The sequence below is a fragment of the Theropithecus gelada genome, chromosome X (genome assembly GCF_003255815.1).
Source record: "Theropithecus gelada isolate Dixy chromosome X, Tgel_1.0, whole genome shotgun sequence".
Lineage (NCBI taxonomy): Eukaryota > Metazoa > Chordata > Mammalia > Primates > Cercopithecidae > Theropithecus > Theropithecus gelada.
Window position 1 is genome coordinate 28,880,131 of NC_037689.1, and position 24,748 is coordinate 28,904,878.

At 42.0% G+C, this 24,748-nt stretch overlaps 1 protein-coding gene across 6 annotated transcripts in view; it reads left to right on the forward strand.

The window, feature by feature from the left end:
• Nucleotides 1-24,748, forward strand: part of STS (steroid sulfatase) — a 216,593-nt gene that overhangs the window by 169,279 nt on the left and 22,566 nt on the right. For all 6 annotated transcript variants that reach the window (XM_025371987.1, XM_025371986.1, XM_025371988.1 and 3 more), the window contains one exon: nt 17,011-17,170. In XM_025371987.1, the coding sequence (XP_025227772.1) occupies nt 17,011-17,170 (160 nt within the window). The remainder of the gene's footprint in view (nt 1-17,010; nt 17,171-24,748) is intronic.

Genomic DNA, 24,748 nt, shown 5'->3' on the forward strand with positions numbered 1-24,748 from the left:
ATTTTCTTTGAAGGAACTCAAGATTTTTCTTTATTTCCCTGCCTGGGAGAGTCCAGCAGGCCTCTAAGAGGGGTCCCTGCTCCATCGCATCGGTGTTTCCGTTTTATTTTCACAAGGCTATCACCTGTGTGGAGAGAGTTGTTTTTATTTCATTTTGTAGATGCCAGCGTCTCTAAAGACTGGAGTTCCAGGCTGCATTCCACGCTGTAGCTCATCCATCCATTCATTCTCTCTCTTAGTGCCTGTTCAGTTCCAAAATAGCTTAGCAGCTGCTGAGGAGGAGAAATGTACATAAATCACAATACCAGAAGTGGTTGGAGAGTAATAGTTACTTAAGAAAGTTACATATGCAAGGCTGTAGAGCCTCAGGGCAGGAAGAGGGGAGCCCTGACTGACAATCCGAGGGAGGCTTCGTGGGGCAGAGAAGGAGAGGCATCACATTTTGCACAGATAGTTCACCAGGGTTCAGAGACAGAAGAGGTATAGGTCAGAAAGGGAGCCCCAAGGGTCTTGAATGATGGCTGGGAACCCCAGTTTTATCATACAACCCTGCAAGCATGTCAGGAGCTACTCCATGCATTTCTTTTTTTTTTAAAGAAATGTATTTGATGTATTAGAAATGTTTTGCTTGCATGCTAGAAATACCATGAATGTGTAACACGATTAAGGTCTCAGCCACCGCTGTATTGCAAAGTATTATCCTTTTGTCAAACTTACTTGAAATCAAGTTCACAGTGAAACGTTGTTAAAATACAATGCCCTAAAAGGAAGATAGGGTTTCCTTCTAGTTATGGGAAGTAGGCTTCTTAGTGTCAAGACATCTTGTTCTCTAAAGCTGCAAACTCAAACACACACCTATGGTTTATGCAGACACAGAGAAATCATAGGATTTAACACCCTGTTTAAAATACCATCTTTTTCTAAATAATCATGACTTCTACTGTCCATCAAAACCCTTCAATGGACTTTGCTATTTGAACTTTTTTTTTTTTTTCCTTTTGAGAGAATCTTGCTCTGTCACCCAGGCTACGGTGCAGCAGAGCCATCTCAGTATTTGAACTTAATGATTCTCCTGTATTCCCAAGTCAAATCTGTTTCCCTAGTGAAATCTATAGGCTTCATCAATGACAGGGTAGATAAAGAAAATGTGTATATAGTCACCATGGAATACTATGAAGCCATAAAAAAGAATGAGATCATGTCTTTTGTAACTTGGATGGAGCTGGAGGCTATTATCCTTAGCAAACTAATAATGCAGGAACAGAAAACCAAATACCATGTGTTCTCACTTATAAGTGAGAGCTAAATGATGAGAACTTACGAACACATAAAAGGAAACAACAAAGACTGGGGTCTGTTTGAGCGGGGAGGGTGGGAGGAGGGAAAGGAGCAGAAAAGATCACTATTGGATACTAGGCTAAATACCTGTGTGATTAAATAATTTGTACACCAACCCCCCATGACATGAGTTTACCTGTCTAACAAAGCAACCTTCACATGAATCCCCAAATCTAAAATAAAAGTTAAACATAAATAAATAAATAAATAAATAAATAAATAAATAAATAAAATATACCAGACTTCCTGTTTAAAAAAAAAAAAAAAAATCTATAGGCTAATTTGATAGAATGGCTAGGATTAAATCATCCTTCCATTAAATTCAACAGGTTATTCCTTTTAATAAGAGGTACATTACATGTCTACCGCAGTCTACATTTAAAAAACCATTATTTAATATTCCAGGGGTGAGGGAGTAATAACAGGACTGTTTCATTTTTTTAAGGAAATGACTTTGCAGTATGATTCTTCTGTTTAGATTTGGATATGGGTAAATTTTGTCTTTGTCAAAATGTTCTAGCATAAAGGGAAATTGGGAAATAAGGGTAGGGTCAAATGTATACTTTGAGTATAATTCTGTTCAAAGTTTAGAATTCTTGGCAGTAAGTCCTTTATAGAGTAGTTGCTAAAATATTTCCCCCTGAGACTCTTCTAAAATAAATTTTCTTCTATTGTCCACATGCTTTGAATGATCGTGTCAATTAAGACAATTAAGAAATCATTGTCTCCATTAGGGCTTCCAGTTAATTTGACTGTGTTCCCATATCATGTGATTATGATTTTCACAGACAGCAAGATAAATAAGTAAACCACTGAACATCCCATAGCCTGTGACCCTTTGTAGCTGTTAAATGTAAAATTTTCTGTTTCTGAAAATGTTCACATTGCTTCTTTGGGACCTTAGGAGTAGAAAATATTGCTTGAAACTAATAGAGGATTTAAGATTTCTACACAATCCTTAACTCTTTCTAGGGAGTTTAGTTGATGGCTCTCAATTTATGTTCCTGTACCCTGGACAGGCATTGGATCTATTTGGATCAGCCTGGTGGGTGAGTCTTGAGAAGAAACTTCATTCTGCACTTGCATCTGTGTCAAAGCAGTAGAACAGAAAGGAGTTCAAGCTGAGAGTCCTGAAAATTGCAGTTCTTTTATTGAAGGAGCGAGTGACCCCACCGCTAGCTTCAGTTGTCTAAATCAGAGTTCTAAGCCTTTGAGCCTCTCTTTGCATACGGAGTTGCAAATGAATTCACGGAAGTTTCTTCTCAACCTTCACTGCAGCTGCTTCTCACCTGATCCACCTCTCAATGTTGGAGACCTCCAGGGCTCTGTCCTGGGCCCCCTTCCCTTTTTTATCTTCACACTTGTCCTACCTGATGTCATCCAAATCCAGGACCTCATATGACATCCAACTGCAGGGCATCCCACATACACTGCCAGGACCCTGCTGTGGAGGTCCACATTGCTATGTCCAGCTGCCCACTTGCCACACGACCTGGAAGCTCAGTAGGCATGTCATCTCGGAAAGATGCAAGCTGGACGTCAAATGCAAGCTAGCCCAAGCCCACACATCCCCATATCTGCATGATCTTATTGAATGCTTTACCCAGTGACTGAACCTCAGTGCTACCATGTTTGCTGGTTGTAGGCTTGTTTTATTTTGCCTCTCTTTAACCCCTATGTATCCCATATTTTGGAATCACATCCTATTCACTTTATTTTCTAAGTTTATCTGACATTGGTCCTCTTTTGTCATTTGTATCAATTTTCCATCTTGTCCAGGCCACTGTGGTCTGCCCTATGGACTTCTCCAGTGTGCTTCTTGGTGGTCTCCCTAATTCCTTGTTCTCACATTCCATTCTCCACCCAGACACTGGAGTGAGATTTCATAAACATAATGTCAATGTACTATATTGAATTTCTAAGGACTGATGTAACCGTTAGTACCACAAACTGGGTGGCTTAAAAGCAGCAGAAAGTTGTTTTCTCTCAGTTCTGGGGGCCAGAAGTCTGAAAGCAAGGTGCTGGAAGTGCTGGGATCCCTACAAAACCTCTAGGGGAGATTCCTTTGTTGTTCTGCCATTAATTCTTAACCTTCCTTGACTTGTAGATGTATCAGTCCAATCTCTGCCTCCACCTTCACATGGTTTTTTTCCTTTCTTCAAACACTGTAGTATCAACCAGGCATAGTGGCTCATACTTGTAATCCCAGCACTTTGGGAGGCTGAGATGGGAGGATCACTTGAGCTCAGGAGGTCGAGGCTGCAGTGAGCTATGATTGCACCACTGCACTCCAGCCTGGGCAACAAACAAACAAACAGAACAAAAAACCACTCCAATATCTTCCCGTCCACTGAAAATACAATGTGAAGTCTGCACCCCAGCTGTACAGTTTTCTCATCCTCTCTTCCTGGCTTTGCCCGGGTCCCCCAATCCCTTCATCCTGTTCCCACCTTAGAGTCTTTGTATTGGAAACTCATCCTTTCATCTCATCTTTGGATGAATTTTATCTTTCACTCATACATTGCCTTTGTAAGGTCTCCCTGGACCACCAAATCAAAAGTCCTTGTCTCCTCCCACTACTTTATTCTAATTGCTTGCATCTCTGATATCTTACCTGTTTATTATTTTATTTGCTCATAGTCCTTCTCCCATGGAAGCTGGGATCTGGGCTGCCTCATTCACCACTGTGTCCTAGTGCCTTGAATAACCATGGAGTAGGCATTCAGTAAGAACTTACTAAATGAATAGGGATATGGTTTGGCTGTGTCCCCATCAAAATCTCATCTTCAATTGTAGCTCCCATAATCCCCACATGTCTTGGGAGGCACCCAGTTGGAGGTAATTGAATCATGGGGGCGGGTCTTTCCTGTGCTGTTCTCGTGATAGTGAGTAAGTCTCATGAGAACTGATGGTTTTATAAAGGGCAGTTCCCCTTCACATGCTCTCTTGTCTGATGCCATGTAAGACGTGCCTTTGCTTCTCCCTCACCTCCCACCATGATTGTGAGGCCCCCTAGCCATGTGGAACTGTGAGTCCGTTAAAACTTTTTCTGTATAAATTACCTAGTCTCAGGTATTTCTTCATAGAAGTATGAAAATTGACTAATACAAATAGTGAACACTTCTCAGATTTCTCTTCCTTCTGTTTCCTTCTCTCCCTATTTCTTCCCTTTCTCCTAAAATACCATCCCTTACATGGGACCAGAATAACTTCCTTAAGATTTTCTTTTAGTTGAGTTTAGAGTTTGCCTTTTCCTCATACTACAAGATTTCCTGTATTCTCAGAACAGAACAGTTAAACTCCAATGTCTAGCTTCATTTCCATCCCTCTCCTAAGTCAAGGTCACCCTGAAGGAGGCTCTTCCTCCCTCCCTTTTTCTCTGCCTACAGGCAAGTAATAAATGTCAATGGAATGGATAAATTAACTCTATAGATGGCTTCTGCAGAAGTGTAGGGGTGGGGGATCATATTTTCCAGAGTGTTCAAGAATATAGACTTTTTTTTCATGTGCAGAGAAATGCTTTTAAAATTCCCTGATGGCTGCATGGAAGGCACTGCTCTTCGGGCATTTTTTCCTTACGCTAAGGCCAAATTCCAAACACGCGGCCTGAGTCCATGTCACTTATGAGTTGCTTCTTACAGTCACTGATTTTTACATCTCTTTCCCTCATTCAATAATGCAGCTTTCAGAGAGCAATTGATACTTTTATTGTGAGAAAAAAATAGTAGTGACTGACTCTGGTAGCTTATTACAAGGTAGTTATGTTCAAATGATGTTGGCAAACATCGTCATTGGCTTCCCAAGGGTAGGCAAAGCTGCCCCTTCATGCTAGTGTCAGTATTTAGTCCTCCAGCAGATATCCACAGCCTCTTCACCTTTGAAAGAAGATCACATTAGTCTTGTTTATATATTCATGCATTTGGTTAAATTTGACTGACATGCATTTATATATTGATTCTATAGAACATGCCAGACACAGGGCTAGCTGATAGGGTATAAAGGCAAGAAATAAACGGCCTCCGACTGCTACTAATTTGCATTCTACTAGAAGCTAGTAGCTTAAATTCTACTAAAAGACATAATGCCTCTAAATTCTACTAGAATTCTACTGGTTTTTAGGATAGAGATATAAGAGACCGCTTCAGTGTAATATACTGGTAAGGGAACTGTTAAAGTATGGTAAAGGCAGTTAGCCCAACTTGGGAATTGAGAGAACCTTCCAGGAGGAACTGACATTTTGCAGGTTGACGTTTTGCATTGTTGGCTAGGAGAGGACAGGTGGGAAGTACACAGTGGGCAGGTGTGAAATACTTATGGGGAATGAAAACGTAGCTCAGTATTTCTAGGGATGAAAGTGTAGCAGGGTGCAGTGGCTCATACCTGTAATTTCATCACTTTGGGAGGCCAAAGCAGGAGGATCGCTTGAGCCCGGGAGTTCGAGACCAGTCTGGGTAACATAATTAGACCCCATCTCTAAAAAAAAAAAAAAAAAAAAAATTAAAAATTAATCAGATGTGATGGCATGTGCTTGTAGTCCAGCTACTCCAGAGGCTGAGATGGGAGGATCAGTGGAGCCTGGGAGGTGGAGGCTGCGGTGAGACTTGATTGCACCACCGCACTCCAGCCTGACTGACAAAGTGAGATCCTGTCTCAAAAAAAAGTGTGAGCAAGGTCTGACAGTGTCAGGTCATGGAGACTTGGTATCATGTCCAGGCATTGAGCTCTGCCTTGTGGGTTATCTGAGCTGGGAGCAGGGACCAGACAGATGGGTTAACATTAGCAAACACCCTGAAAATGGAAGGGCCATTTGGAATGATTGGGACTGTCCACTTCAACAGAGAATGCAACTGCTGGATCACCACCGTCTCAGGCATTGCCATAAGCAGAGTGATTTCATTGCATTGGCTTCAGTTGACAAAATGTATGACCTTAATACTACACAGTTAAATGTGGCAGAGCTTGCACATGTTGTTGAAAAAGTCACATGGACAGGCAGGAGATTGTGATCCCGTAATGGGAGGCTTGAATTTCTCACTTTTGAAATGGGCATGATTGAAGCTGTGTGGTTAAGCGTGCTCTGCAGGAGAGAAAGGTTGGGATTCTGCGACAGCAAAGAGGTGAGAAAGTGAGAAGGATGTGGCCATGGTGGGTAAACTGGGCCCTGTGAGGGCAGGGAGTGGGCATAGCTCATGCTTATGGGCTCATTTTCTTTGATGACATTCAGGGAGAGTTTCTCTTTTGATAGTCAAAGGTCAAGCTGTTTAGTATATGACTCTGGTGGAGAAAATTTTAGGAATGCAATGTATTAGGGAAATGAAGCATGTAGCAAAATAGAGACCAGAAAAGGTTAGAAATAGGAATTTGTAATCACATTCACCTGTAGGCTTCTGTTTTTTTCCCACAGCAATACTCTTCATTAATTCATTATTTCATTTGTTACACAAAATATATTGAGTACCATCTATTTGGAAGGGATTACACTATTCAGTTGATTTAACAATGCATTGGACAGTTTGTTCTCAAATACTGTTGATCCTGTTGGAATGAGACATGCATAGAATTGGTTGTCATATGTCCCATAAACTTGAACTTGAAAAATACTGTGGAAATTGAAAGTAGGAAAATAATACCTGATCATAGAAGGCTTAATGAAATCGGAGAGGCTTGTTATCTAGGCTTTTAAGGAGCTTTGTAAATGATTTGGGTGTGGGGGCTGTATTAGTCAGGGTTCTCTAGAAGGACAGGACTAATAGGATAGATGTCTGTATGAAAGGGAGTTTATTAGGAGAATTGACTCACACGATCACAAGGTGAAGACCCACAATGGGCTGTCTGCAAGCTGAGGAGCCAGGAAGCCAGTCTGAGTTCCAAAACCTCAAAAGTAGGGAAGCTGATGATAGTGCAGCCTTCAGTCTGTGGTCGAAAGTCCGAGAGCCCCTGGCAAATCACTGGTGTAAGCCCAGGAATCCAAAAGCTGAAGAACTTGGAGTCTGATGTTCGAGGACAGGAAGCATCCAGCATGGGAGAAAGATGAAGCTGGAAGACTTAGCCAGTCTAGTACTTCCACGTTCTGCCTGCTTTATTCTAGCCACGTGGGCAGCTGATGAGATGGTACCCACCCAGATCGAGGGTGGGTCTGCCTCTCCCAGCCTGCACTGACTCAAATGTTAATCTCTTTTGGCAACACCTTCACAGGCACAGCCAGGAACAATACTTTACATCCTTCAATCCAATCAAGTTGGCACTTAATATTAACCATCCCAGGGTCAAATCCTAGCAGAGCAACCATCAAGAGGGAGCAGCAGAACTTTCCAGAGAGCAGAGGATGAGCTGTTGACCAGGACATTTTCGTGGGACTCAGCTCAACCAAGGTGTGATGTTGGAAAGGTGAACTCCAGTCAGGACATGCTTAGCTTCACATTCCAGAGTAAGATATATTTTTTAGTTTTTCATTCTTGCGGACAATATTAAGTAGGAGTTCAATTAAGTGACAAGAAAAATGTTAGTAGACGTTGCTGTGACACTTCCCCCCGATACTGATGGATTTAATATTATGGAGTAAGGTCCAAGTTGGTGTGCTCACCCCACCCCCAAAAAATCAAAATTTAGTAAATTAGAACAGGACTGGCCTAGCTGTAGCATGTGGGCCTAATGCAAACCAGCCCTTGATTTTCTAAATAAAGTTTTATTGAAACCCAGCCATGCTCATTTGTGAATGTCTTATTCCTGGCTGCTTCTTAATTACAACAACAGAGTTGGCTCTTTAGAGAAAAAGTTTGCCAACCCTTGACTCAGATTCCTTAGTAGTTGGATGTATTGCTTGAGGAGTCATTCTTAATCATTTGAGCTGTGTCAATTAATTTTAAGGATATTCTTCAATTCTTGACCTGTTGTTTAACAACTGATATCACCAGGTTCCTTATTTTTGCCCTCGTAATAGGTGGGTAATACACTGGTGGAACCTGAAAAATATTGTTATATTTCCCATCTGCAATTCATGGGTTTTAGTCTTTGGCATGAATAAATCAAGGAGAGTGTAAAATGTAGCATCTTGTGTGAGAAAACATTTCGCGTGAATTATCATCACACACTTCAACGGGGTTTGCCTCAATTCAGAGAATTAGTGTTATTTCGGATGGGAAGATTTGAGGAGAAAAATGAAAAGCAGAATATTTCATAAAACTCTGCCCAGATCAAGCATAAGAATGACTAGCATATGCTCTTGCCATTAAAAGTGATTTGACCTGCTGTGTGGGAGCATTCAGAAGGACAAAAATAGAAGCCTGGTTTGCAAACAGCTGTTTCTAACAAGAGTCTTGGAGTAAATTGTAGAAGAATCCTTGCTATGCTTGCCTAGAGAGATTGAGTAACTCAGCCATCATCCTTCTGTGATGAGAACATCATCACAACATGCCATTAGGATGTTAAAAGTGTGAGTTGGACAATTACTCTACTAAATTTTAAACTTAGACCATGGCTTTTTCTCTGCTTATAAATTTTCAGAAAAAATAATTCATACTCCTTCACCTGTTTTTTTTTTTTTTTTTTCTTTCCCCCATATCCCATTCTCCAACTTTCCTAAGTTAATTTCTGCTTCAAAACCCAAGTCAAAACCTATTGGTACAGGGCAGGTTTGCCCAGGTAAAAGACATTTCTTTTGATTTTTGTTGGTACTTAATCAAAGTTATCTGTGGGCATATCTTTTGTTTGTTTGTTTGTTTGTTTGTGGCAGGGTTTCACTTTGTCACCCAAGCTAGAGTGCAGTGGCATGATCACAGCTCACTACGGCCTCAACCTCCTAGGCTTACTCAATCTTCCTGCCTCGTCCTCCCGTGTAGCTGGGACTAGAGGCATGCACCACCATACCTGGCTATTTTATTTCTTATTTTTTGTAGAGACTGGGTCTCACTATGTTGCCCAGACTGGTCTCAAACCCCGACCTCAAGTGATCCTCCTACCTTAGTCTCCCAAAGTGTTGGGATTACAGGTGTGAGCCACTGTGCCTGGCCTGTGGATATATCTGAGCTGTCTTTTGAGACTTTTAATTTCTGTAGGGCAAGGTCCCTGTTCACTGTGTTCTCTCTGGGATTCTGTTGGCATACAATCACAGTTCTCAGTGAGTATTATCTGAGCTATCTTTTGAGGCTGTGAGTTTCTGTAGGGCATAATCTCCATGGTATACCTTTGTGTCCCATTTAGGGATGTGAAAATCAGTAAAGCCTAGCATTTGGCAGGACAGGTTCTAGAACTATACCTAATACCATCAATTACTGGCTGTGTAACCTTTGCCAAAGTTTTCTTGGCTGTGAAATGGGTTACTTGCCTTGCAGAGTGATGGTGAGAATCAAGAGTTAATATTTAAGTCATGAGTTTGAATGGTTTGGGGTACATGTGAAACTCCATCATTAGTCCTGATCATAGCAAGTCATTGCTTATTAAATGTCTGCTGAATGAATGAAGCATCCCGTGTCCACCCTCTGAGTTCCTCTGAACTCTGCTCAATGATAATGTGAGTGGTGCCTGGGAGAGCAGATTTTGGTGCTTTTTCAGCCTGACAGACACATTTGGCGCATCTCATTTTCAACGCAATATCGCAGGAGGAAGGAGACTGAAAGCTACACCATCTGACAAACAAGGGCACTTGCTCATCAACACATGCCTGCAAATGTGTGATCATGCTTCCTCCAACATGTTTTTCCATAGGCAGTGTGTGCTCAGATGTGTTCATCATCTGTTAAAAAAATTTTAAAACATTTTTTTGCCATGACTGTTGTAAAATCTCTCCCTTTATAGCTTTAGAAAATTGCACAAGATTATGTTTATGGATACATTTCTTTAGGACCTGAATATAGACTCAGAACTATTAATACAAGATGGGAATCTTGTGATGTTCCACATAGTGGGTTCAGAGCTTCCAACAGAGCATTTCACAAGTGTGACAATTTTGTTAACACTAGCTGCAGACGAAACCATGCCTGGTGCTACCATTCAGGTGGTCAGTAGGTGGCTAGATCTAGGGGCTACAGGCACATAGTCCCATGCCTGCAATAGAGGTGCTCTGTGCATCTTACCTGAGCAGAGGTAAGCCGCTTCTTTGCACCCAGACAGAAGTGTTGCCACCAGGTGGCCATTTGTGGCTTGGAGCTCCTTTGGGGATCTGGAATCTCTGGCAGGCTGTGATATTTCCAGGGCCTCTGCAGGAGATTTGTTTTATTTTGTTTTGTTTTCAACGTGGTTATACATCAAGCCATGTTCTTATAAGATGTCTCTCCATCACCTGGAGTTCTGGGATATTAGCACATTCCTCAGAGGGGAATAGATCACTGGCACTTGGGTTGTAAAATACATAGACCTTGGATGTGCCTGTGGATTTTTGTGAAACTATGTGCTTGGTTTTCTGTTTTTTAAGACATGTTGTCTCTCTGTCACCCAGGCTGGAGTGCAGGGGCACAGTCATAGCTCACTGCAGCTTCAAACTCCCAGGTTCAAGCAGTCCCCCCCTGAGTAGCTGGGACTACAGGTGTGTGCCACCATACCTGGCTAATTTTTTAAATTAATTTTTTGTTTTGTTTTGTTTTGTAGAGATGGCATCTCACCACGGTGCCGAGACTGGTCTTGAACTCCTGGTCTCAAGCAACCCACCTGCCTAGGCCTCTCAAAGTGCTGGAATTACAGGCATGAGCCCCTGCACCCAGCCACTATCTGCTGTTTAAGGGCCATGTTTTTCAGCCACTCTCTCACATGGCTCTACAGCCAGATGCATCCCTTGGCTTCCCCTGGTGAGCCCTAGTAAACCATCCTTGGACATTGCCTTTCACCTTAAAGATGATGCACAGATCAACTCCTGGGAGGGTACGAAATTCACTCGGTGCCTCAATCCTTAATTCTACTGTTCAGATGTATCTTTCTGAGTTTTGACATAGGCTGTAGAAACTAAATGTGGTTTACAAATATGGTGTGATCCTCTTCTCTCAGGACATAGAAAACTTGGCACCAGTGCTCTTGCTGCAAAGATAAAGTGATATCGGACAACTGTTTAAATTCACAGGCTTGGCCGGGCGCGGTGGCTCAAGCCTGTAATCCCAGCACTTTGGGAGGCCGAGACGGGTGGATCACGAGGTCAGGAGATCGAGACCATCCTGGCTAACACGGTGAAACCCCGTCTCTACTAAGAAATACAAAAAAAAAAACTAGCCGGGCGAGGTGGTGGGCACCTGTAGTCCCAGCTACTCAGGAGGCTGAGGCCGGAGAATGGCGTGAACCCAGGAGGCGGAGCTTGCAGTGAGCTGAGATCCGGCCACTGCACCCCAGCCTGGGTGACAGAGCGAGACTCCGTCTCAAAAAAAAAAAAAAAAAAAATTCACAGGCTTTGGAGTCAGTCAGACAAACCTGGATTTGTATCTGTAACTCTACTGCTTACTAAATAAGTGACCGTCAGCACATAACTGAAGTTCTCTCAGCCTCAGATTGTACAACTATGTTTTTTATATATATATATTTATATATATATATATATAATGAAAATGTTATGAATGAGTTTAGATTGATGGAGAATTACAAAGGTAGTACAGAGGTCTATTTTTCACCCAGCTATCTGCAATCTTACCATCCTACACAACCACTGTGTCTTTGTCAAAATTAACCTTCCCATGTTACCAGCTTTCCCATTAATGCCCTTTCTCTGTTTCGGAATCCAATACACAATGCCACGTTGCATCTAGAAGATTAACTTTGAGAGGGTGCTTTTTCCTGATTTTAATAGTTTGGTTTTTGTTCCCATTTATTTATGCTGTTTTATTTAAAACAAGGGGGCAATATTTGTATATCTAAACCATTCATGAAACCAGCCCTTTTTTGTTCTATAACAATCACTTATTTTGTTGTTGTTAAATTTAAAGTGAAGATGGTGTGAGTTTGATCAAGTAGCAGGATAAGCAGGTGAAAATTTTATGAGTTTGATGGAACAAAAGGAAAACTAGACTGTAATTCACACGTTGAGATTCCTCCCAAAGCTCTGCTTTCAACTGCTTGAATGAACTACGGCAAAGTAGTTAAACTTCCCATTTGTTGGCTGTGATCTCTGTGAAGCAGGAATCACAGTATCTGTCAGAGAATTACCTTCAAGTGATGTTGAAAAGATAAAATAAGGGGAAGAGTTTTAACTTTCTTAGGAGGCCATCACAGAAACTACAAAGTATGATGTGAACTTCCATAGGAATCTCCCCTAAGTGACTGGGCATGTAGAATGTCTGAATGTCTGCAAAGGTCAGAGCCTGCTGAGGAGAGGAATTCAGTCTACAGTCTTCAGCTGTAAGAAATGAGCTTTTAACTATTCACAATAGCAAAGACATGGAGTCAACTGAAATACCCATCAACAGTGGACTGGATAAAGAAAATGTGGTACATACACACCATGGAATACTATGCAGCCACAAAAAAGAATGAGATCCTGTCCTTTGCAGCAACATAGATGGAGCTGAAGGCCATTATCCTAAAAGAATTAATGCAGGGACCAAAAACCAAATTCTGCATGTTCTCACTTACAAGTGGGAGCTAAACATTGAGTACACATGGACACACAGAAGGGAACAACAGACACTGGGGCCTACTTGAGAGTGGAGGGTGGGAGGAGGGAGAGGACTGAAAAACTACATATCAGGTACTATGCTGGTTACCTGGGTAATGAAATAATCTGCACACCAAACTCCCAAGACATGCAGATTACCTATATGACAAACCTGCATATGTACCCCTGAACCTAAAATAAATAAGAATAAGTACATAAACAAATACATAGATAAATAATGTGACATCTGAAAAACGCACAAAACACACTAGTGCAGATAGCGCAGAATGCAATAAAAGGAGGCATTCCTGTAAAGGTTAAAAAAAAAAAAAAAGACAGAGAGATGAGCTTTTAACAATGGAGATTTGCTTCAGGACCCCTGAAGCCTCTGTCTCTAGTAATTTGCTTCCTAAGTGGCGTTTATTTCCAGTGTGACTCACACATGATATTCCTGAGAGGAATGAGCATTTTTTCATTGGCTTCATTCTCACTTAACTGTCTATTTAATGCTTCACACCAATTGTTTAAAACAGCCTCTTTTTTGAGTAGCTGAACTTCAACTCCACTCCCTTTGTCCCCAGTCTAACTTCCTGATGGCTACTTCAGTACCACTTAGCTCTGTGCTGTCTTTGTCATAAAGGGTGAGGAAGCAGTGTTTATTCCCCCAGCCATGGGTCACCTGCCCAGCTGGAGTGACTTCAGGCCTGTCCTGTCTAAGCCCTATACTGGAGCGCTTGGTCTCCATCCCTCAACGGGAGGTGTTGGTCATATAGGGGCCACAGGAAAACTGTCCCTTTGCCCTCTGAAGGTTTGCTAAAAATCTGCTGACAAAGGCAACTGAGAAAAGGCACACAAATTTATTAACACGCATGGAGCCTTACAAAATAGATCTCAAAGAAATGGCTAGAGGGTTGATGCTTTTATACCGTCTTGAGGTTACAGAAAGAATGGGGCCTTGCCTCGTGGCCACACAGGTTAAGAGAGGGGAGAAGAGGACGCCTGGCTAGCAGAGGTGGTCTTGTTATGCAGATGAAACCTCCTGTGTAGCAGTCCCCAGAGAGAAGAGATGGTGAATGTTTCTTGCAGAACTTTAAAGGTGTGAGTCTCTCAGTTCATCTTTCCTAGATCAGACAAGGGAGGCCTTCAGAGAAAGCCTGGCTGCCTCAATGCAGATTTTCTCTCTCTCTTCTTTTTTTTTTTTCTGAGACAGATTCTCACTCTGTCATCCAGGCTGGAGTGCAATGGCAAGATCTTGGCTCACTGCAACCTCCACCTCCCGGGTTCAAGCAATTCTCATGCCTCATCCTCCCAAGTAGCTGGGATTACAGGTGCCTGCCACCACGCCTGGCTAACTTTTGTATTTTTAGTAGAGACATGCTTTTACCATGTTGGCCAGGCTGGTCTTGAACTCCTGACCTTAGGTGATCCACCCGTCTCAGCCTCCTAAAGTGCTGGGATTACAGGTGTGAGCCACCACGCCCAACCAGATTTTCTCTACAGATTCAAATCTCCCCCACAAAAGACAGTTTTGCAGGGCTGCTTCTGTTTGCAGACCCTCTGAACATCCACCTCAAAATATGTTAAAGAAGAGTATTTTGGGGTGAAATGTTTTGGTTCCTTCAATGACCATCTTCTGAGATTATCTGCTGACATTCTGATCCACTCTGAACTCAGTCTTTCTGCCTCTGCCAGTACCCTTTCAATGCTGTATTTAATTATATTCTAATTGCCTCATAGGCACAAAGCCTGTTTCCTCAACTCTCCTGGTAAGAGCCATCCTGGTAATAAAATAATAACAATGATGACAATAGCCATTTTTTGTGCCCTTCCTCTCTTGCAGGCACTGAGCTTGGCAGTTGGGATAATCATTCCATATAATACTCGCATGGAAACGTTGTGGGAATGTGAGACCCAGATAGCTGAAGCTGTTTTCTCAAATGCAAAGGGCTGGTGTATCTGTTTCCTATGTCTGCTGTAATCATTTACCACAAATTTAGTGGTTCAAAACAACATGATTTTTTTTTTAATTTTAGATTCAGCGGGTACGTGTGCAGGTGTGTTACATGGGTATATGGCATTATGCTGAGGTTTGGGGTTCTAATGATCCTGTCATCCAAGTAGTGAACATAGTACCTGATAGTTTTGCACTCCTTGGCCTCCTCCCACTCTCCTGCCAGTAGATCCCAGTGTCTATTGTTGCCATCTTTATGTTTATGAGTACTGAATGTTTAGCTCCCACTTATAAGGAAGAACATGCAGTGTTTGATTTTCTGTTCCTGCATTAATTCACTTAGGATGATGGCCTCTAGCTATACCATGTTGCTACAAAGGACAATATTTTGTTCTTTTTTATGGCTGTGTAGTATTCCATGATGTATATGTGCCACATTTTCTTTATCCAATCCCTGTTGATGGGCACCTGGATTAATTCCACGTCTGCTATTGTGAATAGTGCAGCAATGAACATACAGGTACAGGTATCTTTTTGGTAGAATGATTTATTTTCCTTTGGGAATAACCATGAATTAAATGGGTCCTCAGGGTGTTGGCAGGGCTGTTTCTTGCTGAAGGCTCTAGGGGAGAATCTTATTCCTTGCCTTATCCAACTTCTAGTGCCTGCCTGCATTCCTGGGCTTGGGGTACCCTTCTCTGCCTTCAAAGTCAACAGCGTAGCATCTACCAGCCTCTCTCTGTGATTATACCCCTCCACTTCTCTGACTCCCTCTTTCCCTTGAAAGGACCCTGTCTACAAAAAGAGTCAGACTCTAAAACGTTTGAAGAGATTTATTCTGAGCCAAGTAGACACAGGCCCGGGAGATCCTGCGAACATGTACCCAAGCTGTTCTGGCTACAGCTTGATTTATACATTTTAGGGAGACATAAGGCATCAGTCAATACATGTAAGATGTACATTGTTCAGTCTGGAGTCAGAGTCGGGGGGGTGGGGGGTGAGGAGGCTTCAGGTCATAGGTGGACTCAAAGAATTTCTGATTGGCAGTTGGTTGAAAGAGTTGATTTAAAGACCTGCAGTCGATAGAAGGGAGTGTCTGGGTTAAAATAAGGGGGTTGTGGAGGCCAAGGTTCTTATGATGCAGATGAAGCCTCCAGGGAGCAGGCTTTAGAGAGAATACATTGTACATGTTTCTTATCAGACTTTAAAAGATACCAGACTCTTGGTCAGTTCAGTTCTCTCCCAGATCAGGGAAAAGACCCCGAAAGAGAAGGGGATTGTCTTGTAGGTTTTCCTCACAAGAGACAGCTGTGTGGGGTTATTTTGAAATGTCAAAGAAATATATTTTGGGGTAAACTACTTCAATTTCTATCAGGGCCTGCTGTCTGTGGTGTTGGTATCTTATTGCTACAAAGAGTCTGTTTTGTCCGTCTTAAGGTCTCTGTTTTAATGTTAATGCTGGTCAGTTGTACCTGAATTCCAAAGGAAGGAGGGCAAAATGAGGCATGTTCAATCCCCTCTTTCCATCATGGCCTGAACTAGTGTTTCAGGTTAAACCTTTGGAATGCCCTTTGCTGAGAGGAGGGGTCCATTCTGTTAGTCGAGGTGCTTAAGATTTTATTTTTTGTTTACAACCCTATGATTACATTGGATCCACTCAGACGATGCAGGGTAATCTCCTCATCTCAAAATCCTTAGTCACATGTTTAGAGTCCCTTTTGCCATATAAGGCAAAATACCCATTTCCCCAGGCTCCAGGCTCCAGGAATTTTGATGCGGACACTTGGGGGCACCATTATTTTGCCTACCACAGCTGGTGTCAAGTAGAAATGGAACTTGAATTCCCTGACTCCAGAGCCATTGATTTGAATCTTTGGTGACTCAAATCTTTGTTGCGTCGAGTCCCTCTGATTACAAAGTTTTTGTTCAAGATGCCATACAGTGCTGACCATGTCACGCATGGTGGTGACTGTGTCATATATATTCCTTTTTTCAATACAACATATACTATATTGCTCATGGAATATTCATGGATGGAATCTATGTAATTAGAGCAGTTGGTTATTCTACACTGAGCACAAAAGAGTCCATTGAAGTGAGCATTGAAAGCGTTGAAATCTCCCTGTTGCCTCTTACCTCTTTTTTGATCTTTTAGGAGGAAAAGCAAACAACTGGGAAGGAGGTATCCGGGTTCCAGGCATCCTTCGTTGGCCCAGGGTGATACAGGCTGGCCAGAAGATTGATGAGCCCACTAGCAACATGGACATATTTCCTACAGTAGCCAAGCTGGCTGGAGCACCCTTGCCTGAGGACAGGTACTCTGATGCCAGGGTGGTTGGTATTGTCGAGCTCTGATTTCACAGCCCCATATGCTCCGGTTTGCCTGCATAATGGTGTGGGGACCAAGGCCTTTGGCCCCCTGGAGTTTTCCTGAAAATCACGGGTTTGAGGCAGGTTAATTAGTAGGATAAAAGGAACATAAATTTACTTAACGTGTACACAGGAGGCTTCCAAAGGAAGACCCAAAGATACAGGGGAAATTGTTCACTTTTATGCTGTGGTTCAACAAAGTACGGGCAGTGTGTAGAAGTAGAATTGGAGGGAAAAGTCTGACCTCATGCTAACGGACTGAGTGGGGAAACCCAGCCAGGCCTGTCTATCTAGATGCGTCTTGGCCTCTCTGAGCAGTGTTCCTTCCTTCTGGCCATGGGACAGGGCCCTCTCCTGAGCAGGGGTCTTATGACCTACAGTCAAACAAGGTAGGTCAGAGGATTTATTTATGGGCAGTTTTTCCACAGAAAGGCAGGGGGAAAGTTGGAGTCATACTTTCAGTTTTGATGATGGTTTTGGAGATCGGGGTTTTGGTTCTTATGGGGAAGAGGGATTCTAGTTTCTCTGGGACCTTGGGGTAGCGTGGGACTGAGAGCCAGGAGGGCAGGAGAAGGTCAGTGGAAAACTGCCCTGAGGCCGCTGCTGAGGCCCTCTATTTGGAGTGTCACACTGCCTCCAGCTGGACTTGTTATCTCTGTCCAGTCTGGGGCTTTACTGGTGGGTTTGCCAGTGTAAAAACCCCTCTGCCAATCTCTTTATCCAGAGGGAAATAAACTCAGAGGCACTGAAGGTTTTTAGTGACCAGGAAGGTGGATGGGTAGTGTTTAATTCAGCCTTGGTCTTTCAGCATTGTGCTCATGCTATTGTTCTCGTCTGTTCACCCCTCCATTGCTTGCCATTGTGCAGCTGGGCCACAACCTCTTTGACCTCTGACATTGGGATCCCACACCTTTTCCTTTGTCCACACTCAGCAGCCCTTTGCTGTAACAGTGAGAAATGCAGCCAGTTCCCCAGCTAACGCCCCATTTCCCAGCACGTCTTCACTGAGAAGTTCTAAATGAAATGTCTTTCTCTTAAATTTAAATACGACTTCATATGACATTGCCAGTGGTTTCTTCCTAAGTGTTATTACCAATCTGAAGAGTTTTAAGTGAAGCACACTGATTAATTGTTTTCATTAGTTTGGTGACAGACCAGGCTAATGTCACGCAGGCGGCTGCAAATCTTGTTTAAATTCAGCTGCAATGAGAAGGAAGAGGAAAGGCGAAAGGAAAGACAAAAACAACTGCACTGCCAAAGCAAGTCCAGAGATAGATTTCCTCCCCCTCCTACTGTATTCGACCTTGTTTCCTTACTGGTTTCAACTCTGCTTTAGATATACACTCTTCCTCAACACACACAGATACACACCAATGAGAAATGCAGCTTTGACAGTTCAGCTATTCTCAAACTTTGAGGTCTCAAAACCCCTTTTCATTTCTTCTATGATTGAGGACCCCAATGATCTCTTGGTTATGTGGGTTGTGTCAAGAGATGCTTGTTATATTAGTAATAAAAAATGAAATTTTTTAAGACACCAAAGTACTCCAAGCTCACATTCCATTGGCTAATACATCGATGATGTCATCATTCACCCTGTGGCCACTAGGAATGTTCACTGTACACTCCTAAAAGAGTGATAGTGAGAAAGACAAAGAGTGCCTTCCTGTTGTAAAGATAACATTGGCCTCACAGACCTCCTGAAAGGGTCCCAGAGAGTCTCTGGATCATGCTTTGAGACTAGCGGGTGCTATGGCTAAGAGTGGAGATTCTAGACCTGCACTGGTTGGATCCATATTCTTCTTCTTTTTTTTTTTTTTTTGGGGGGGGGGGGGGGGTTTCACTCTGTCACCCAGGCTGGAGTGCAGTGGCACCATCTCAGCTCATTGCACCCTGCTACTCCCAAGCTCAAGCGATCCTCCCACCCCAGCCTCCTGAGTAGTTGGGACCACAAGCATGCGCCACCACGCCCAGTTAAGTTTTTGTATTTTTGATAGAGATGGGGTTTCACCATGTTGCCAAAGCTGGTCTTGAATTCTTGAGCTCAAGAAATCCTCCTGTGTTGACCTCCCAAAGTGCTGGGATTACAGGCTTGAGCCACTCACCTTGAGTCTGAGGCCAATAGGGGAATTGTAAGATCTCCTACTCCAGTCAAACTATTCTTTTTTTCCACTCTAGTGATGGAAAACATGGCAGCAGTGTCTTACAGAAAGTTTTTCCTGTATAAAGCCAAAAATCCCATTCTCTATTTCACCTCCTCATTGGCTGTAGTTCTTACCTTTGGAATAAAGCTTAATACTTCCTCGAGTAGCTAGAACAGAATGTTCAGTCAATCTCCTTTATTAAATTTGTCTCTCATGACCCATAATGTTAAAACCATCACTGCTCTTCACTTTTGTAATATCTTGGAATGGCTTTCTACCCAGTGGGGGAAAAGCAAGGTAAGGAAAAAGTTCAGAGGCAAAGAGGAAGATTCATAAAGGGAAATCTTACTGCTTCTACCTTCTAGCTGCTCTAGTCTGAGGCTGATGGAGGTCAATCTGTGTTTCTTATGTGCTCAATGAAGAAGGTAAACAGCGTCCCTCTTAGAAGACCCAAGTATTTTGTGTGTGGGTTTCTGTCATCAATAGAACCAACTCTCAATACTGAAGGTTCCACTCTGTTTCTGATTCCTTTCATGAACCTTGGAGGTGCTTGTTGACCTCATTGTTTTGTTTTGTTTTGTTTTTTGAGACAGAGTCTTGCTCATTTGCCCAGGCTGGAGTGCAGTAGTGCAATCTCGGCTCACTGCAACCTCCACCTCTACCTCCCAGGGTCAAGCGATTCTCCTGCCTTAGCCTCTGGAGTAGCTGGGACTACAAGCATGCACCACCATGCTTGGCTAATTTTTTACATTGTTAATAGAGAGGGGGTTTCACTGTGTTGGCCAGGCTGGTCTCAAACTCCTGACCTCAGGTGATCCACCTGCCTCAGCCTCTCAAAGTGCTGGGACTACAGGTGCATACCACTACGCCCAGCTAATTTTTGTATTTTTAGTAGAGACAGGGTTTTACCATGTTGGCCAGGCTGGTCTTGAACTTCTGACCTCAGGTAATCCACCCACCTTGGCCTCCCAGAGTGCTGGGATTATAGGCATGAGCCACGGCACCTGGCCAGTTGACCTGGTTTTAAATCACATATGTTGCTTCTGTGTTGAGGTCCTAGCTTCTGGTACTAGTCCAGCTGTAAAATGTCTTCATCATCCTAGAGACAGCACAGGTTAGAAAACAGAAATGTGCTTCCAAGTGCCTCATGGGAATAGAATTATCACACAGTACCTTATTTAAAGCATATTACCAACCAGGTCCAGTAATATTCTTATGTATTTGTCCAGAAGACTTTGAATATCTAAAGTAGTGTTTTCCCCCAGGGGTCACTTATCAATGCCTGGAGACATTTTTTATTGTCTTGGCTCAGGGTGCTACTGGCTCAGATGTGCCACCAAGCATCCTGCAATGCACAGCACAGTCCCCTACTATGATGAATTATCTTACCCATTATGTCAGTAGTGCTGACGTTGAGAAATCCTACCCTGAAATTTATTATTGCTCTTTATGGAAAATGTTGTTATAATGGAAAATCCGATCAAAACTTTTCAATAAAAGCATCTAGACAATACCCTCACATCTATATCCATCTATAAATGTGATACACAGATGTCTGCCTTTTAGAAAATAGCCTTAACTCCTTCCTGCTCAGAGTGGTGCAAATAAGCTTTCTCAGCTTCCTGCTAGAGAGATATTAAATTTGCACTTCTCAGGAGAAGAAACTCATTCAGAAGGTTGGACCCAAGCTGTTTGATGGGCACTTAACAAAGTGCCTTCGCTTCTTTCTGCATTTTGTCTGAAGAAGATAATTTCTGTTCAGCAGACCTCTATTCTTCAAGCACTGTCCTGTAATTCTCAGGAAGCATTTTGGATCTAGTGGGAGTCCTTCCTGGCCAATCAAAGCATGGTGGCAGATCAGAAGCCCTTGGATCCAAGGTTTCTACTTAAGCCAAAAGAAAGGTAGTCCGGAGGAACACAGGAAAGATTTTTGTTGTTGTTGTTGTTTTGTTTTTGTTTTGCAACATCTTAACACTGCAGTGAGAATAGTTCTCTAAGTCAACCCTATGATGTGCTTACGTGAGGTTTCTCTCTGGCAGTGAATTTTTCTTTCATATGCATGTTAGTGATTCATTTTCATTCAGTGGCATGACTTATCAGAAGAACTTTCAGTGTCCATCACCCTGGGCATATTCAGAAAAATTATTTCCCTCCAGGTCTCCAAATAAGCTGATTTTGGAAATAAATGGAGGACAACCTTTTGTGTTACAAAAGGCAGCAACAGGGGCTTACAAAAAAGAAGAATCTAATACCTAAGTGTTTTAATTCATTAACGTGAAAATTGTTTCTTTGAGTCTCATCTTTGCAAGCAGATACAATATTGCCATAGTATGAGTATGACCATGCCCCTTCCTAACATGGTATTAACATCAGTAATAGAGAATGGCAACAAGCCATAGTTGGTTACACCTTTTGGAAAACTCAACATTTTAACCATAGACCCTTCAGCTGGGACGCAAGGAAACAGAGTGCTGGCAACCTCAAGAATCAAATGTTAGAGGTGAAATATTTAGAGCTTCTGGTCCATAATTAAAATAAAAATTGACTTCATTTTTTAAAGTTTCAAAAACAAATTAATGCTTTAATGCTCAACACACTTTTGTCTAATGGAGACAAGGAATGGATTTAGCTGACTTCTCCCAGTAACTTATAGCTGAGCCACTAGAGAAGACCTTTTCAATAGAGTAAAACAGATGAAAAAGTCAGTGAGCTATATCAGGTTCACATCAGTTTTGCAAAATTAAAGGTGACTCTCTTCATGGGAAGAATCCCAAGTTTGTGTGTGTAACCACTTATACTAATCTTGCTTTCTGTTCAACTATGGCAGAGGGTTTAATGTTTACAAATGGAAACATATTTTTCTAAATTATGAAAATAACTTTCTGAATACTTAAGATTCCCTTTAGTTTATTACAGATATATGTACTTTCTCCTAAAAATGTTTCCTTAACTATGATTGTCTACATTGAAATTGTTGTCATTTGTATATCAAATAAGCTGCTCACCAACATTGTGCCCCAAATAAGCTTCTCTATTAGTATCTAAGACCTTACCTTCTGTCTCACCCCAAATCTTTTCTTTCTCTTATGATCCTTCAGTCCTTCCAGAGTTGGCTAGGCAATGGGCGGGTGGGAAGGACATTCCATGTGGTGGAGGGATGAGGATGTTGAAAGCCTCAGAGCTGAAAGAGAGCACAGCACATTCTTGGAGGAATGACATCAATAGGGTTCAGGGAAGGTTTCCAGAACATGCCCTTTTTAATTATGTAAAAATTGTCTGTATGGTATTTAACTTGATCTGAAATTTTGACGCAAGGATGCCTCGCTAACAACCTGTTAATAGCGCTCCCATCATTGTCAGTCAGGAACTCAAGGAGAATAACTTCACCTTCCAAATGAAAAACACTCCCAAACACTCCCTTTTCCACCAAGAGCCATGAGGGCACTAGGACAGAAAACACATCCAGTTTTTTTAGCATTGGCTGTTATGCAAACATGCTACAAAAACTTGAATTAGTTTGCAAGAAAAAGCCCGTTAGACTGTTTCCAGAGAAAACAGCAATGCTTTGGGTCACTTTGAAAGTGGGTTGGCCCATCTCCCCCAGAACATGACACTCTAAAAGCATTTTTGTACTAGCAGCATTAATGGAAATGTGCTGTTCTTTGGGTTATTGCCATGGTTAACTGCGAATCCCACAAGTGGTTTAAAACAATCCCAAATATTTCGATAGCTTAGATACCACTTAAAAGTTGAGCTCAACAGAGTCACTTTCCATTTTTCATGGCAGAAATGAGGCTTCCTTTGACAGGCCATATTTCTGCGGCACTGTTAAATGGTGGCTTTCCATAGCAGCATGATTTATGGCCTGCCTCTAGGAAGGACCATGTTAGGTGTAGGATATTTAAAAAAAAAAAAGTCTGTCTCCACATTGCAAGAAAAATAAGTTTGCAGAATGAACTTTGTGCCCCTCCTTTAAAAAAAATCTCAAATTTTTCATTTTTAAGTAAGAAAAAATAATTATGAGACTTGGAGTCTTATTTTGTTTTAGTTAAATCCCCCTTTCCTGTAATCGTGATCAATTTCAGTTATCAGATACTGATCTTGGCCAAGACCAGAGGAGAGCTTGAAGCCAGAAGTTCAAGGCCAGTCTGGGCAACATAGCAAGACTTCATCTCTAAAAAAAAAAAAAAAAAAATGAAAAATAGCTGAGCATGGTGACATGTACCTGTAGTCCCATGTACTTGGGAGGATGAGGCAGGAGGATCGCTTGAACCAGGAGGTCAAGGCTGCAATGAGCTATGGTTGCTCCACCGCACCATAGCTGGATGTCAGAGCAAGACCTTGTCTCTAAAAAAAAAAAAATTTTGAAAAATACTGATCTTAAGACAGCAATTCCGTCTCCCATGTTCTTATATCACATGTTGAATTTTGTTGGCAAATGAAAAAAAAAAAAAAGCCAAATTCAAAAAGTAAAAGTCTAGTTTGTGTCCCAGAAATTGGGGATTCCATCTTGCTTTTCGGGAGTCATTGAAAGACATTCTCCCCACTTGGGGAAGGATAGAAATCCTCTGTCCCTTGTCTCTCTCTTTCAGATCACTTTTCACCATTGGGGGCTTTTCCTGGTCTAATTCCCATGCCTGCCCACTTCCCCTCTTACTTCTTCCTTCCTTTCAACTTTATTTGGGATCTCATAAAGGCCTGAGTCTTTCTTGAAAGGAATTTGAAAAGAACCAAGCAAGATGACTGCCATTTCAGGATGGAAACAGTATTTCAGGGCACACGCTGCGTCTCAATAGAACTCTCTCTACCATGTTTCTTTCTCTTCCCATCGTGGTTCACGGGAACATTGGTTTGGGAAGTGAGCCAAGCCAGTCTTTTGTTCTTATTTTTACTTATGATAATAGAATATTTTCAGTCTACAGACTTCTGCAGAGAGCGTGATTAATAACAAGGGTTGAGGCCAAAGAAGTGCTAACAACAAGGCTATAATTACATTATGGGTTTTTAGTGACAACAAAATAAACCATGGGAGAAAGCTCAAGGGACATAGGACCTCTAAAACACACTTACCCAAGTTATACAGCCACGTCAAACTTCTAGTTTCTAAACGCCTTGTAACAAGAGATGACAGGAATGTAGTGTTTTTAATCAGAGAAAGAAAATCCTCAAGTTAAACACTCAGCCTTTCAAAATAATTCTCTGCCTCTCATTTTGATGGCAATGGCCTAATGGTATCATGGTTCCAATTTCTCATGTAGCTGTTAATTTATGTTTAATATAAAACACAATTTTATACTTTATTCCTTTCTTCAAACTATAAGCAATCTTATTTTGCTCATCACCAGCTGCATATGTCTTATTGTTTGCAATCTGGAAAGT